Consider the following 17,961-nt stretch of genomic DNA (forward strand, 5'->3'; position numbering starts at 1 on the left):
CACAGGCTCAGATTTGATTGAGAAAAGATTATTTCACACGACTGACATGTTTTTTAAAAAACAACAAAACAACTTATTGTGATGGAAGCGCGTGCTGCACAATAATCCATCTCAGCCCAATTTCAAAACGCCGCCCCCACATCTATATGATCTTTCTGACCTTTTGCAGGAACAATTTTCCCACGTTGGCGGTGAAATGTCCAGACAGTCGAGACATAATTGAAATTCTGCCTGCAAAACGGGCTGCGTTATCTGCTTCAGACCAAACACCGGGACGCTACAGAGCAAAACTACTTAACAAGAATCACAGTGCACTACTTCACATCGAATGTATTTTCTCATTATGTACTGAAACTAAAAAAAACAAACAAAAACACACACACTTGAGCTCAGACTGTACAAATGCAGGGATGTGAATATAATGTTGCTGCTACACCATGTGAGCAGGGTCAGTGAAGGTCTGTCCCACTGTCCTACTTCCATTCTTGAGAATTCCCTCTGTGGTAACGTGAGCCGAGTTGATCGCTGGTGTTTTTTGGCCGCTAGCGACCGAGTCCTCTGCCTGAGGCTCTAAGAACGCCACCCTCTTCCCGTTGGAGCGCCGCTGTCCTGACTCTTCCTCTCTGGGGTCCGAGCAGAGGATGATGGCTCGCCCGCCGCACCCCCTCGACCCCCCGGCCCGGCTCTCCCGGCATCGGCAGGGAGTGAGGTAGAGGTAGAGCAGCACCAGTATGATGCTGACCACGCAGGAAGCCAGGGTGGTGAACGCCGTGTTGAAATGCTCAGCGCTGCTGCGGTGCGCCAGGCCGCTGGCGGAGGCCGCGCTCAGGTTTCCGACCACCACATTGACGTTGGGAGACTCGTAGGGGTTGTAGTGGCGCCCGCGGGCAGCCACACACCCGTACACACCAGAATCCTCCATCAGGGCTGCTCGGATTTGTAGGGTGCCATTGGGGGAAACTATTAGGTGGGCTTTGGGATCATTGGTTGATGAATTGACCACAGTCCTGGGGGTAACCCAGAACACCACCTGCCCCTCCTGGGCGGTGGGAGCCAACCCTGGACATGGCACTCTTACCCATTTACCAGGCTCTACCTGGTAAGTCTGTACCTTAAGGGGCATATCTGACACTTCTTCCTGGCTACAATTAGATGCTCCTGACTCATCTCTGCACGGGTATTCCCCTCTGAAGTCCACCAGGGGGCGATACTGCTTCCACATCCAGTACTCCAACAAGCCGATAAAGGCGCAGTCACAAACCAAAGGGTTTTCCTGCAAATAAATTCCCCCCCGCTGGGTGAGAGACAGCAGCCTCTGGACCGGCGCCTCGGAGATCCTGTTGTACGACAGATCGAGGAAGGTCAAATTACGAGGCCCTCCAGGTTCCCAATAAAGCCCCAGGGGGAACGCCGTCAGTCTGTTCCCAGAGAGGTAGAGCCTCTGCAGGCTGTGGAGATCGCTGAAGGCCCCGGGGTTAATCTGCATGATTTGGTTGCCAAACAGCAGCAACTCTTTCAGTTCCTTCAACCCGGCGAAGACGGACGAGTTCAGTGCCGTTAGTTGGTTGGACGAGAGGTCCAGGTGGAGGAGATGCGGCGTCACAGCGAAGGCGTTCGCCTCAATTTGGCTAATAGAGTTTCGGCTGAGAACCACAGTAGCGAGCCGGCCAAATGACGGGGAAATCCAGTCCGCGGGCAGGGCAGCGAGGGCATTGTGGCTCAGGTCCAACCGTGTGGCGTAGCTCGGCAGATCAAAGGGCAGCGCAGACAGATTGCGGCCGCTGCAGGAAACGATATCGCTGGCACAGAGGCAGTAGGGTGGGCAAGTGGTCACAGACGGAGGGAAGCCAAGACACAGGGAGAGCAGCAAGGTGCAGCCTCCAACACTGGCCTTCACCAGAAGCTGCCCCGCGATGGGAACCATCCTGGTTTTCCCCCTCGGGGTGGGATCTCAGGTTACCGTCTCACCGGGCGGACACATGTCAGGTTTGCAAGCCTCGGAGAGCGGATGGTTTTAATGAACTGAAGACAGACACAGAAAGAGAGGGAGAATCTCAACTTTATAGTAGTTTTAGAAATAATCCACCAGCGCTACCGACGCTCCGTCACATGAAGTGAAACAGCATTAAGAAGAGAACATGCAGCGTAGGTTATGTAGCTCTGAGAATAAATCATAATCCACATTCAGATCAACTCTGCTGGCATGAAAACTGTTAGTAACTGCTGGGACAAGAGTAACTTAATCCACTGGTTAGTAATCCATACTCCTCCCACCACAGCACCTCAAGGATCCCAACATTATTATTACTTAACTGTTGTTTTAGTGTTTGTTCTGCTTTCTTTTTCTCACTTTGTCACCATGTTGCTTCATAACCACAATGTTTATAGTAGAATTAAATCAGTTATCTGCCCACTGCTCATATTATTCATTTAAAAACAGGTGGAAAAGCCCAGCAGGTGACCTGTAAACAAAGTTTAGAGCTGTGACGACTGCAGTCAGTCAATAAACCAGCGACTGTTCAGACAATTGATCATTTAAGTCATTTTAAAGCAAAAACACCCGTCAGTCTGTCTTTAATTTAATAATAATATCAACAATAATACTAATACTGACAGATCTATAGTAATTTAATGTTTGCCGCAGAGGTCAGTTGGTATTTTTCACTAATTTCGGACTCTTTTTTTGCCAAATTAATTATGAATGAAGAGAATAACTAATAGATAAAGCCTTAGTGAAGGATTCAGAAGTGGGAACATGAGTTAGAAGTCTGTGTTACAGAGTCAGAGCAGGAAAGTGGTTGGATGATGATTAATTATTCTATATTTCTGATATTAAAGCCTTTTTTTCCCCCTCTGCTGTTCCCACACATGATCAGACTCACAGGAGAGACAACATCCGACTTTAAAGGGACCAAAACACACCAAACCAAACACAGTGAACCCAGCTCACCTTTCCGCCCACACCCTCAGCTCGGCTGTGCTGCCTTCACGTCCCGCGTTAAGAGTCCTAAAATCCGAAAGCTGTTTTTTTTTTTTTCTTCCTCGGCTGTTTTTGGAGCAGAGCGCATCGCCTCCCGTGCGCCGCGGAGTGAGGAGCTGCTCACCTGCAGGTCGGGTTGCACGTCGCTGTGGGAGGGAGAGAGAGGGGTGTGTGTGTGTGTGTGTGTGTGTGTGTGTGTGTGTGTGTGTGAGGGGGGGGTGGTCCTGGGAGGGAAATACGGAGCACAGCAGCAGCAGCAGCCAACACACCAATGATCAGAGCTGGTGCTGATGAAGGAGGGGAGGGAGGTGTGAGGAGAGGGAGAGGGGGAAGACGAGGAGGAAGAGGGTGCAGCATCAGCACCACAAACTCTAAAGCTTCTGATTTTGTGGCTCATAGAAGTTTATGTGCTCCTTATGTCAACAGATGTGTACATTTAATTTTTATTTATTTTATTTTATACTGCTCTTCTCACAGTACTTCTTTTTTTTTTATTTCGTACCTCCCCGTGTGTAAATGTGTCCTTTGAATCCTCCTGTGAACACCTTTACATTTCGGTTGTTGTTTCAGCGGATGAAACCATCAATCTGCACATTGACAACAAAAATGTTTACCAAATATCAGATTAAAGCGGCGCAGATCAAGATTTTTACATCAAAAATGGCTCAAATGAGTCGTTTGTTGCGACAAACCCCACTAAATAAGATCACCTGACTCTGCAGCGTTTTAGCATCCTTCAGCTCATTGTTTTGGTTGAGTCCCCCGGCTCTCATCTTTGCCCGTTTTCGGCAGCTGTTTTTCAGCGGAAAAGCTTTCGAACCCACTTTGCACGACCAAGACGGACAAAGTTAGCAACTAGCTGGTGAACACAGTGGAGCTTTTAAGCAGCTAAAGAGACAGATGTTTCTCTCCGGAGGTGGTGGAGCCCAAATCAGAGCTAAAAGAGAGTGAAATTAATGCTAATTGTAAATAACAGTTTGCTAACACACGACAGAGTTGTTTACATCTTATTCTGCTGGACTTAAGAGGCAAATAATGTCTGATTGGTTGTTTTAAATTTGGCAAATTAACCTTTTGAGTGTAGCTTTAAATAGTTCACGTTATGTTTTGACCATTTGACCTGCTGCATTTCCTCCTTAAATTGTGGCTTTAAGAGCAGCAAACTTTTTTTAAATATATTTTTCAGTCATTTTAGACTTTGTTTCCCTTTAATCACCCAAACACACACACACACAAATGAAGATCTGAAATAATTCAAGTCATTCCCACTAAATTCAGATCATATGAGATTTAAAATCATAATTAAAATCTGTCTGATCCATGCGTGTTCATGTGTCTGTGTGTGTGTGTGTGTGTGTGTGTTCATGTGTCTGTGTGTGTGTGTGTCTGTGTGTGTGTGTGTGCACAGTCTTGATTCCTGCCTTCTTACAGTTCATTCCCCTGCAGAGACGCCATGTCTGCCTCTGCTGCATCACAGCTGCTAATGGTGGCTTTGCAAGGACGACTTGGTTTAATTAGAGATAACATCGGTGCAATTAAACATCTGTGACCTTGAACGTTTCTTCTCCTCATTTTCTCCGACGGAGTCAAAGCTTTATCTCCGCTGGGTTACAAAGTGCCGCTAAAGCTCTGCGTATATTGAGTTGTGTGTTGTAAACAAACACTGTTGCAGCTCAACAAATAAAAACTGTAAAAGAAGAGCAGCATTTTAGGATTTGCCCGCTGAGGCAGAATATTTCAGATGGCATTAAGCTGAGCAAAAGGTTTACATAATCCCCCTCATGTTTGCAAAATACTGTTCATCCCTGAATACAGAATTTAGCCCGTTGCCTCGTTTATTCCCTTAATGTTGCCACACTGCAATCAAAGCATTGCTTTTACTGTCCGACATGCAGAAGCTGGCCGCCACCTCGCTTGTGCACGGCGTCTTCCACATCACATGAAAGTATTCTTCCACCTAATCATCATCTCGTAGATCCTCGCATACACGACCAATTCAATACCTGACAAACAGAAAGGAGGCGGAGAAAAATCAATTGAATTCTCATTTCACAAGATGAGTCAACTCCATTAGCTGAGGGCGAAGTGAGAACGAGGCTTGTTGTCTTATAACCCTGACTTCAGTCTAATCACAATGCACTCGTAATTATGAGCTTCCCACCCGGGACACCGTGACGGACAAATCGCTGTATGTTTCCATGGCGCCGACCATCAAAGGGGAAGGCCTCCGGGGGATTTTGCCAGAATGTCCATCTTCGCTCCAGGATCGTGTCATTGATATTCAAGGCATGGACGTTTTCCTCATTCCTTCTTCATTTCAGACAAAGTCTCGTCCTTGATTACAGGAATGTGGCATAATAAGTAATGAACAACAACGGACGGACGGACGGACGGACAGCGAGGCCTGTGCAGAATATGAAGTGGCTTTCACCTGCAGCTCAGCCTCCACCGGCGCCTGCTGGTCTTACCTGGCAGTTAAATGCACATAATTGCATCTATTTTGCATCCCAGGTGTAAAATAGTCACTGATTACACAGTTAGAGCGAACGCCAGCAGGGCTGAAGAGCGTCGAGTCTGGGTGGTTTTTAGTTTAGCTGGAGTTCAACGTGACCCGTCCATGCGTCCACCTGTCGGCTCTAATCACTACTTACTGTTCAGGTTGTGCAGCAGAAACATCCCGCCGCATCGCCCCAGTGTGCATGAAGCGACAATCACACACACAAAGACAGAGGATTTACAGTTTGCCCGTTTTAGACGCCTGCATGCAGAGTCGTGAAGATAGAATTTCTCTTAAGGTGGTTTTTCTGCTTCAGAAATCAGAACTATTGAGTCATTTTACTCATTATTCTTCAATTTAAAGGACAGTTCAATGTTTTGGGAGATGCAGGAATTAGTTTCCTCGCCAAGAGATAAATGAGAAGATCAGTTCCACTCAACAAGACAACAATTAGCTTAGCTTAGCTTAGCTTAGCTTAGCACAAACATTGGGAGCATTGGGAAACAGCTAGCTTGGCTCTGTCCAAAGCTAGCTCCCACCCAAGAAATAATCCGGCACATAATTGCTCCATAAAAACCGCAACACACTTCAGTTTCCGAACAGATCGACCGAACGAGATGCAGCATAGCGAGAACCAGGCCGGCCGTTAATCCCCGTTTCCAGTCGTCAAGCTAACGCTCGCTAACAGGCCGCTAGCTTTAGCTTTTTGTAGCTACCGTCCAGATACAGGAGTGGTATTGACCTTCTCATTTAACTCACAGCAAGAAATATGTACATGTATATCCCAAAATGTTTCTGTTAAGTGGAAAATTTAAATAATATTTCATGATATTGTCTTTATCACACATGTTAAGCTAGTTTAAGGTTTCTCAACTGTCTCACACATAAACTCACATCGTTTTACCCCAAACAAGATGGAAATTAAATCCACTGCAGATCGCTCAGGTTAGTCAGAGCCGTGGTCAAATATGATTTTGCATACTTGTCTCCACACACACTGAATTTGACGATATATAAATATTGCATTTATCTAAATGTTCCCCCACCATTCACTGTGTGCGTCTCCCAGTGTATCTGCAGCACTTTATGGACTTGAACTGTGGTTTTAAACACCAGGTGAGAATGAAGGAAGAGAAAAATCCATCGTCTGAGTGCAAAAACAGAATCTGAATTCATGCAAACTGTGCACAGATGTTGCCAAAACCTCAGAGGGGGCCAGAATTAGTGTCTCTCCCCCCTGTTTTGTTTCCAGATTTTAAAAAACCTGAATCTCGATCTTAACTGTGCCGTCCCAGATTACAGCCGGAGGGTTAAAACAACCTTCCTCTTTGCCTCGCCGCCACTCCGCTTTATCTCGCACCTCTTCCTCCTCTTCAAACACTGGGAGCTGTGACACGGCTGAGGAGCTGCAAGAGTGCTTTTAATGGAAGACATTTAATCCTACACTTGCCATTATGCAGCAGAACGGTGTGTTTCATTACACACACACACACACACACACACACACACACACCTGGAAAATGCCTTACAGCTTTCAAACTCCACATCAACGCCAGTTTGTAATGAAGGTTTTTCATTATTTCACGCAGCCAGTGTGAGGCACGCTGTAACCCAGAGCTAGTGAGCTTCACCAGGTTATTAAATCAGCCAAACATTTTCCCTTCACTTCACCACTAAAAGCACATTTGTTATCCTCACCTCCTCACCGCTGGGAATACTCCACGCATTAAACATGTATTCATCCACGGCTAAAAATAGTCCCCGACAAATGCACTGTTTACATCTACTAGTGCACAACAGCCATTTGTTTTAGTAAGTTAGTGGGAGGTGTGTTTATTGTGGTGGTTAGCATAGCATGCTAGTTAGTTTAACATGTTTGTTTGGCAGGTGGCGAAGGGATATCGTCATTGATTTCATTGGTTGTAGTGTCTCTCTCTCTCTCTCTGAGCCTGATGTTGTTCGAGGTTTCTTCCTGTTAAAGGGGAGTGTTTCCTGACTAATATAATACCTGATGCTGCTCATGTGGGGAATTCTTGAATCGTTGAGTGTCTCTCTTAATTAAAGAGTTTGGTGGAAGCAACTTCACACGAAGCATCATGAAGAGTTATTATAGTTTAGTATGTGTCTTTAGTTTTTATTCTCATTTCTGTTGTTTGTAATTCAGTTTAGTTTGGTAGTTTCAATTACTTATTGTTTAAAGTGTGTTGGTCACGTTTTTATTTCAGTTTCAGTGTTTATTCTTCTTATTCAAGGATTCAAGGAACTTTATTTGTCATAGCAACACATGTTTACACACAGGGAGGTACGATTATGTTCTCAGGTCCCAGTTTAAGCCAAGATAAATATCAATATAACAAACAAATAATATCATCTTATCTTAACCTCTTAAGACCCGAGCTCTTGTTTGATATGCATTTTTTATTTCTCCTTGCTATTTGGGCTTATTGGACCCTGATAAGTATAAAACCTAAGCATCATCTTTTTACATGGTGCAGTTTTAGAGAAACATTATGTCCACATATGTGAAAACACAATAAAGTCACCTTTGTGCAAAACTCTTTATTTCCACCCTGAACATAGCAGTTTTTTTTTTCCTGACTGCTTTTGCATGTATTTATAACACATACAAAACATATTTTGAAAATCACGGTGCAAAAAACAATATGAAATATCAACAATTTTGCCCACATACATGTCCACACGGCCCCAGCTAAGCAGAATTAACTACTATGGTAATATAACCCAACATGTGATGTCCACGCATGTGTACTCCAGGTCTTTAGAGGTTATCATGATAGATTGAAGAAGCACTTTGTGTTATACAGACTCACCAGTCTCAGTAAACAACAGGCTGGTGGTGTCGACACATTTAAAAGACTAAAACTAACTAAAACTATTGTTTCAGCCTAGTTTCAGTTAATTATAACAGTGTTTTTTCCCAGAGATCACTCTGGGCATGTGTTCCTCTGTGTTCTTCCTCACAGATTTTGTTTGGTGAATTTTTATCATCCTTCACCTGCTGACACACATCATACGCCACCTAGGGTGATGTAACACCCCTTGCATGTTTCAGCTGTTTGTTCACTTCAGCGCTCGCAGCTGCAGCGCCTATAGACCCTCTATGTTATGTCTGTGTTCGCACACCAAACACTCCTGTTTTGCACTAGAAACGCTGGTGTTAAGACCTCCACACATTTCTCCTCCGTTCAAAAGCTGCCTACCACCTCCTCTTTGTGAGTGAGTGTGGGTAAGATAATGTGTGGGTTTAAATAATGCACGTAGCACATTGCAGGACCCTTGTGACATTAAAAACTGCTTTGCAGTATTTGAGTGTCCAAACCCACATTTTTACTGTGAATAATAAAGAATAATGATTTCACTGCAGCACTGAGGACTTTTATAGCAGCAGCGATATGATTTAGTGATCAAATAGAGAAACGTCAGATTAAAAATACCGTATTGTTTCAGTCATTAAAACCCAGACAATAATTAACCTCAGAGGCCGCGCTGCCATGGCAACCAGTTGGTTTTCCTGTGACCTTTGACACCTTTTAGGTTCAAGACGAGAGGATGCAACATTTGAGGGTAACCTAAAACCAGCGTTGTTTAAAAATTCAACCCAACGCCCACCGTGTTGTTCACCACCGTACAAGCCGGCGGTGACGGCAGACGGGTCACGTGACATCATCAACACAACACCAGGCTGCTATTGCTGATGAATTATTTCTCTGCTGTTCATTTTCTAGTGTTTGTAATATCAGGTCAACTGTGCACAGCGGTGACGCTAACAATAAAGTTTAATTACTTAATCTGACGCACTTTATTCCCATTCTGTCATTTCCCTCTGATGAAACAGCTGCAGGTGGTGTTAGCTAACACAGCGTTAGCATGCTAACTTTCTGTGAGATCACCTGCAGCTACTTTAGCTGGAAGTAAGAGGAAGAAGGGCACGAGAACAGCTGAACAATTTAAACACACATGTATTAGCATATTATTTATTTATAAATATGGAAATATTCATAAAAGCATACATGTAAAAACAAAGATGCTGGAATAAATAGGTTGTGTACATGAGATAAATGGATGTGGATGTATAAAGTATATATATATATGTGTGTGTGTTTAGATAAGAATAACTTAGTGAACGTGTTGTTTAAATGTTGTTGTTTGAGCTAGACTGATGCTGGAATATTAGATCAATACATTAGATAAATGAAATGACACAAGCAAGCGTTACCTTCAGTGTGCCGCTTCCTGATCGTAGCCTCTTTTTAACAGCATCGATCACCCCCACATTCAAAATCAACCCTTTATAGAGCACATGAGAGCACAAATCATCGTGGTCACAGTTTATTTCAGGAGTTAAATGTGCACGTCTGTGTGTGTTAAAGAGTTATTTCTCCCGTCCTGTGTCTGCTCGGGCTGAGATAAGCAGAAGAAGAAGAGCTGATTAAAGCAGATTAGAGGAGCCGCTGCTGATTTTGGTGCGATAACATAACGTTTCCACATCGACGACAACAAAACGTGACCACGGGGGCTAATGAAGCACAAGACTGTAAATGACTCATCTTCCCAACAGTGCTCTCGTTTCATTCTTTTGGATAAAAGCACCTTCCTGCTGCTGTGTGTGTGTGTGTGTGTGTGTGTGTGTGTGTGTGTGTGTTAATACATTTGACAGATTCAGGTCTTTGTGATGGCAGCTAACGATGTGGCAGCTTTTACGCTCTCTGACATCTACATTACTTCTCTGGCAGGAACGTGCAGCTCAGATCCTCCTCTCAGGCAAAAACCAGAACCAGAGGAAGTTCATGCTTTATCTTAATCCAGTGTGTGTGTGTGTGTGTGTTTGGGGTCAAAGTTCAGGGGCCACATGCAGCCCAATGTGATCTCCAGTGGGCCGGACCAGTAAACTCACAGCACAATAACCTCTAAATAACAACAACTCCACATGTTTCCCTTTGTTTTAGTGCAACATAAGTACAAGTCCACTCTGAAAATGTTCACATTTAATGAACTCTCTTTGTACAAAACATCATGAACGACCTGAAATTTGTCTTCTCTGTAATTTTCACACTCCCGTATGTTCGACAGCCCTGTCTCAAGCCATTCGTCTCATTTTTAAAATCATTTTCAGCCTCACTGGATTCATTCCAACTGCTTTCATGCAACAACAAACACGTCTTCAAAGTATATAAAACACTGTGCGTTCACTTAGTCAGTATTAATCACATTTTCCTCCTTTTTGTCCTCAGGAGTTTAACCTCAACCAGCAGCAGGACACACGAGCTCTGCTGCTGTTACTCCAGTGGGGAAGCGGCGCTCTCAGGTGGACACACGAGGTATTTCTACTCCCTCACTGCTCGTTTCAGCGTGAGCACACACACACACACACATATATATATATATACATACACTGCTCACAGAAAGTGAGGGATATTCAGCTTCCAGGTGAAATTTCAGGATGAACCTAAAATGCATTCTAACCTTTCCAGGTGAACTTAATGTGACCTTCTCTAAACCTTTGAATGCACATGTCCAACTGTTCAGTGTCTCAGTACTTTCTGCACCAGCTGCTGTTCTCTAACAAGAAGCTTAACAGCAACATTCACAACAGGTTTGATCCATGAATCCACCAATACATTTCCTGCTTCAGTTAGAATTGGTATTTAAACAGTCCTCCTCATCCTGCTGTTCACATTCTGACATCATGAGACCAAGACGACACCTAACAGTTGATCAGCAGCACCTCAACACTGGAGGCTTCAAACAGGAAGTCCTCAGACGGAGGTGTTCACTGAGCTTAGAGGGTCACAGAGTGTCATCAGGAGGTTGGAACAGTGATACAGAGACTGGAAGAGTCACAGAAAGGAGAGGAGTGGACGTCCTTTGGCCACATCCCAATTTATTGAGACACTGAACATGTTTTGTTGTGGTATACCTACCACTGTTGTTAGATTTTCTTCAAATACATTGTTTAAAATGAAGAAATCACCAGTGCATGCTTCTACTTAAACGCCCTACTTTCATGATATAATATCACTGTAGCATTCACTTTTTACATTTTCCATATATTTCACCTGAAAGCCGACTGTCCCTAACTTTTAGTGAGGAGTGTATCTGCTGATTTAACTAAATATATTCTTTTCCTTCAGCACACATTTGAGGTGTGTTTCCTGCCTCAGCGTCCTGTTGCTTCCTCAGTTCTTCCTTTTAATGCACCTTAAACTTCCACTCCACCACATCTCAGAGCTTTTTACCAGATTCACAGGTAAAAGTTTGCACTAGTTACTGGTCAGTTTACATGATGACAGTTTACATGTGAACAAGTGAATTCCTCCACTGTGGGATAAATAAAGTCCCTCTCATGTCTCATCCTGTGCAGTGAAAGAGGATTGTTGAGTGTTTGTGGTGACCTGAAGGATGAAGGGTTCCTTTATGGGCCGACAAAATTAGATTCCCTTTTCTGAGGCTGTATATTCTATTAAAACCCTGTTGGATCAGCTGGAAACAGGCTGTTTGTCCGAGCTCATGAAACAGTTAAAGACTTTGTGGTTCAGCAACAGCAACACTATAAATCCATGATGATCTTTGCTGTAGATTAAACCAGCCAGCAGCATTTTAAGGTGTTAAAATGAGCTAATTCCAATGAATTAGAAGAAGAATTATAACACACAAGCTGTCCCTTTATTGATCCTCGGGGGGGAAATTCTGGTTAAGTGAGTTAAAGTGAGCACCACCATGAATACAAACAAATAAGCAAAGAAATGTACAAAATGTTGTAAGTTGCAAGGTAATAAATAACTAAATAAAGGTAAATAAATACCAAATGTAATAAAACCAGCTTCAGGAAAAAGAAATCAGCTCCTCTGCAGAACTTTAAACTATATTTTCTCCATATTTCTACGTGGAAAGTGTCAAAACGATGAGAAGGAAACCAAAGCAGGACATTTATTCTCATTTTAAGTTTATTAAGAAGTTTATTGAGAGTGTAACATGTCTGAGAGGACAGGCTCCATCAGACCTGCTCCTCTTTTTATCTCATTTCCAGTCACACGATTACATCTCAGCGGCTCTGACGCTTCGCCCTGGAGGCAAACGCTTCGAGAGGCAAAGGCGTCGGCGTGTGATTCAGTCAGAAAAACCGTCTCAGTGTTTCACTGATAACGTCTGTTTTTCAGAGACGTGTTCTGCTTCTCCGCCATCACTCAGTGTGTTTGTGTAGCTGTGTGTTATGTGTGTATAGGTGTGTGTTTTGAGCATGTTAGTGAAGATGTGTGTGTGTGTGTGTGTGTGTGTGTGTGTGTGTGTGGTCCTTCCTGTCAGGGATCTTTTTCCTTCGCCGCCATGTTGACACACGTGTGCTTGTCGTGACAACTGTGGGAGGTGAAGAGCGCTGTGCACGTCATATGTCATGCCATCATCACCGTATGGAAGTAGAGACAACCCCCCTCAACACACACACACACACACTTCACTCCCTCAGCATTTACCCAGCAGCCACTGGGGGGGGGGGGAAGGTGTAGCTTAGTGGAGGTCAGAGAGTTCACATTCCAGGTGGAGGACACGAGGCCGGTCCTCCTTCACCTGCGCTCAGCTTGTGTTTGTTAATAAACTCCGTTCACTCGTCTGATGTGGAGCCGCCTGCATTTTTCCTCCACCTACTTCCTGCCAGGTCACCTCCAGTCGTGGTCGGTTTACGGGGGCAGAGGTCAGCTCCAGAAATACACCGCTGGCAGGCAGGAAGGTGGCGGGGCCCGTGCAGGTGGCGGGGCCCTCGCACAAAGCGCTCAGCAGATCCTCCTTCGGCCGCTAAGAAGCGTGTCATCTGCAGCGCCGGAAACAAAAACATTCTTGCGGAGGGACTTCTTTTGGTCGCCCCCCAACCCCCCTCCAACCGTCCGACAAAAGACGGAGAGGAAAGAAAAAAAAAAAGCCTCCCCTTGATAAGGCCGCTTCGAAACTTCAGAGGGCCTCTCCATTTGTTCAGCTGGCTGATGGAAAAGTACAGGCTTTGGCCCGCCACCCGCCCACGCACTTGTGTGGCAGCATCTCATCCTCCTGAGCTGCAGCTCTGTCTGTAGAATTAGCACAACTCAATTTGTGAAAACAACCGGCGCATGACGGTCGGTCAGACAAATCCCTGTTTGTGCAAACACTCTCACGAGGGACGGCTTCTCGCCATGAGCAGGAGAAAAACAGGACGGCCAGCTTTTTAAATCACCTTTTTACTCTTCTGCTGAATTCTTTGGATTATTTCACAGATTTGTGTTTTTTTTTTTTTTTTTTGGTTGGTCGTCGTCGCTGCTTTGAAGTGGGCGGGTTTCAGTGACATCACGTACCTCCACGCACCAATCAGGACTCAGCAGCACATGATTTCACGTCTGATGACACCTGTTGGGTCGTTTATGTCTGTTGAAAGCTTGTTATCAATCAGATTAGACCCAAACACACCAGAACAGTCTGGTTCAGTACTTCTAGTTTGGGTTTGGGGACGTTCAGCTCCCTTGACCTTTACTGAACTCTGTATTAGTCATGTTATTCTCATTTTCAAGTTCATACTTGTATTCGAGAGTCTTACTAGAATATGTTTCGATGCTGAAATGTTCCAAAAATTCTGCTTCTTTCAGCGCTCACACTCCAAACAGTCGATCAAATCAAGTTGTTTTTTACGTTTGACGTGGTGGGACGACGGCAAACGCAGACGAAAGGTTGATGTAAGAGGTGTTTGAGTGTTGATGATCCAAATACTAAGTTGCCTGAACCACAGAAACAGAAACGTAGACGTGTCCCAGTGTTAGTTGTGTTTGTTCAGGAGGTTAACGTGACCCCCAGTAATCGACTTTGACTCCAACACACAACCAGCATCATGTACAACTTCTGACATTTATTACAAAAATAACACATTTCATTCAAATCAGTTCAGAATTAAACGAGTTAGAGTTGATCTTGACCTCCCCAATATGGCCGACAAGTAGACCTGCATCTGTATCTATGGCGTGAACAGCCAGGTGATGATAATTCATGTCTCATGCTGCCGTCTTAAAGCAGGTCTTTATATTGGGGGGGCTCAGGTTCCTCCTCGCTAAGTGACGACTGACGGCCGTCATGTAACAGCTCATCTCATCTGGCCCCCAAACGTTCACTCCCACGAGGGGTTTCAGACATTTCTGCGCCTCCTTTCACTCCGTTTCCACCACAGACTGCTCACGATGGAGCCGACGGTGAGCGAGCTGAAGCCAGGTGAGGTCAGATCCTCCACTCTGCCGACGGGCCTTTGATCAAGATATTGATCCCTCGCTGGGTCCAGAAGGGCAGGAGACACCGAAAATATGATTAACTCATGTAACCGGATAAAGATAGCCGACGGCTATTTTGGGGTCTGAAACAGAGCCGTTCACTTGTTGGGTCTTGTGCCAGAGGTTTATATTACGAAGCTCGAGCTCTTCCAGACCGTATTTATTTTTATAGTGTGAGTGCTTATATTTAGATGTCATATCACAGAGTCTATTCTTAGACACGGCGTTCGGCCTCAGTGTGGGTGTGTGACGCTGGAAACATCGGTATGAATGGACACATGCTGTGGAGTTACAGTACAGAGATGAGGCCGTATCACATTAGTCACCACCTGCTGCTCAGGATTAAGAACCGTGGCAGGTTTTAAAGCTGCACCCATTAATATTTCTATAAGCACAATAAAAAAACCACAGTGTGTGTTTGAACTTGACTTCTTCTACTGTTTCTAGTTCTAAAAACAGGCTCTGATAAGCTCCCTGTGAGCTGCCTGCACAAACAAGATAATTAGCAAGCAGCTAGTGGACACAGAGGACCACAGAAGTTGGTGGAAACCAAAACAGAAGTAAAATGAGGGTGAAGGAGCTCATTGCTTTGGGTTTATGGCTCACAGATGTACACAAGGGTTTGTTTTTCTGTTGTCTGTCAAAAGGAAAGACAAAATTCAAAGCGCTTTACATGAAATATTAAAATTGTTAACCTCTAAAGACCTGGAGTACACATGTGAGGACATCACATGTTGGGTTATATTACCATAGTAGTTAATTCTGCTTAGCTGGGGCCGTATGGACATGTATGTGGGCAAAACTGTTGATATTTCATATTGTTTTTTGCACCGTGATTTTCAAAATATGTTTTGTATGTGTTATAAATACATGCAAAAGCAGTCAGGAAAAAAAAACTGCTATGTTCAGGGTGGTTTTGCACAAAGGTGACTTTATTGTGTTTTCACATATGTGGACAGAATGTTTCTCTAAAACTACACCATGTACAAAGATGATGCTTAGGTTTTATACTTATCAGGGTCCAATAAGCCCAAATAGCAAGGAGAAATAAAAAATGCATATCAAACAAGAGCTCGGGTCTTAAGAGGTTAAAGGGACATTTGAATACACTAAAAAACAGAGACCATAGAAAATAAAGCTAAAATCGAATGAATGAAAACCAAGCGAGGTAAAAGGAGACGGACTGTTGGACTTGTGTGACTTGAAACATGACTCCACATGTTGCTCCGTGTCTGTTCGATGCATAAAAAGGAGCCATATAAAAGGTTAAAGGTTAAATAAAGTAAACGCTCTGTCTAGATTCGGCTCCTCTTGTGACGTCATAAGGGGACCTGATGATCATGTGACCTCCTCCAGCTCTGACGCAGGCCTGCTGTAAGACAAGTATTAAACCGTGTAAACGTGTTTTAGTGAGACCTGCAGATAAAAGTAAAAGAGCTGATGTGTTTATCAATGAATGCAGGTTTAAAATGACAGATTAGACTTAATGATACGACTAAATAACTAGTTCATCCTTCCATTTCCCCTCTGATGTCGACAGAGAGTGTGAATCCAGATTGGACCAGATGGCCTGTGAATCATTTCCAAAATAATAATTCTACTAATAACAAAGCGGGTATTATTGACCCCAGCTGTGCAGTAACTGACCAACTGTGCTGTTTTCTGCAAACCTTTTGGGACACGTGTCCGTGGTGGCGGCGGCCCCCTCCGTCCCAGCCGACCGTTGGGCTGTTTGGGTTTGTTGCGGCCCGACCAGCAGGAGGGGAGTGGGTGAGGTGGGTGGTGGGATGTGGGGGAGGACGAGGAGGAGGGGGGGGGGTCTCCTTTCATGAGCATGTGAATGTCAACAGCCACCAAAAACTTGCCCCCCCAGACCCATTAGCGACCAGAAAAACAGCCACGGGGAAAACACATTGCATAATACCTTATGTAACAAGCCTCTGAAATTAATAGCTGCGCCAGAGAAGCGGAAGAATCGGGAAATTATGTCGGGGCCTTGCTGTATTGTGTTGTCGTGCAGGAATCAGGAGGGCGGGGGGGCGCGGGGGGGGGCACATATTAGGGCTCAGATGATGCACGAACAGGAAAACTAGCTGCCCGTCGAGGCCGAACTCTCAGCGAGGTGCAACTGACAAGCGTACAAGGTTTCTTCTACATTCACGTATTTGTCGCCAAATCTGTCTTCAAACAAACAAACTTTTTCAAAATTGGGGAAAATTTAAGGATTATTTTCAGGATTTGATCAAATCCAGAGAGATTTAAGGCGTCAGGACCGTCCAGAGAACAGGTTCTCTAAACGTAATCTCTTTAAATCTCTCTCGACACATCTGAACGGGTGAAATCTGTCCTAATCTGTGTGATCTGTTTGCCTCCTCTGAGATAAGACGGCGGTTTCCTGTTTCTTCATCTGGGTTTCCACGGTGTGTGAAAGGGCAAAAACGTTTCTGCTCTCTGAGAGAAGTTAGTGATTATTCCTGATAAGGACGCTGCTCGTTCTCGTCCACGTGGTCGTCACACATGTAGAGCAAGAACACTGTAGTATTATCCTGGAAGTGTGGCTGCTGCCTGAACAACCACAACAAAAACAGATAACAGATAATGTCAACACACAAGTTTCATTTTATCTGACGATCACAGCCGAAGACACACCTGCTCGGATCTTTGTCCCAGTGTTGAATCAGAATCGGCTCCGGAGGCTCTCGGCTGACCCGCTGACCCACTTGGAGGAATGTTTGAGCCGAAGCTTTGGATGCTCGTAGCTCTGGGAACTCTTCTCTGCACAGATAAACAGTTCTTATACATTCATAAATGGTCGTTGATTCAAACGTGTGATGGGATTTCGGCAACAAAGCTGCTCTGGTTAAGGTTTCGGTTTAACTATAACCGAGCTGTGATGGGTTTGATGTGATGTGATGTGAGGCACCATTGAGACCAAGATGGCTGCTGCTGAATCAAACAACTGCACTCGAAGCTTTTGTTGATAAGAAAGACGTGACTTCCAACAATCCCACAGGTTTTCACGCACTTTGGAGCTCAGTAATGAACTAAGAGGTTCCACACTGATTTGTGAGTTGGTCTGATGAGTATTTTTAGTTAACTCACTTTTGGGCTGCAGGAATCCTTCAGATGAATCCTCCATTATACCCTCAGACTGTGGCTGAGTGTGTGTACCTGTATGAGTGTGTGTG

At 44.5% G+C, this 17,961-nt stretch overlaps 1 protein-coding gene across 1 annotated transcript; it reads right to left on the reverse strand.

Annotated features, from left to right (window-relative positions):
- Window positions 1-430: 430 nt before the first annotated feature.
- LOC139222237 (amphoterin-induced protein 2-like) lies at window positions 431-1,924 on the reverse strand. Its single transcript, XM_070854212.1, has one exon. The coding sequence runs from the start codon at window positions 1,922-1,924 to the stop codon at window positions 431-433; it is 1,494 nt and encodes a 497-aa protein (XP_070710313.1).
- Between the last annotated feature and the right edge of the window lie 16,037 nt (window positions 1,925-17,961).

Source organism: Pempheris klunzingeri, chromosome 22, assembly GCF_042242105.1.
Source record: "Pempheris klunzingeri isolate RE-2024b chromosome 22, fPemKlu1.hap1, whole genome shotgun sequence".
NCBI lineage: Eukaryota > Metazoa > Chordata > Actinopteri > Acropomatiformes > Pempheridae > Pempheris > Pempheris klunzingeri.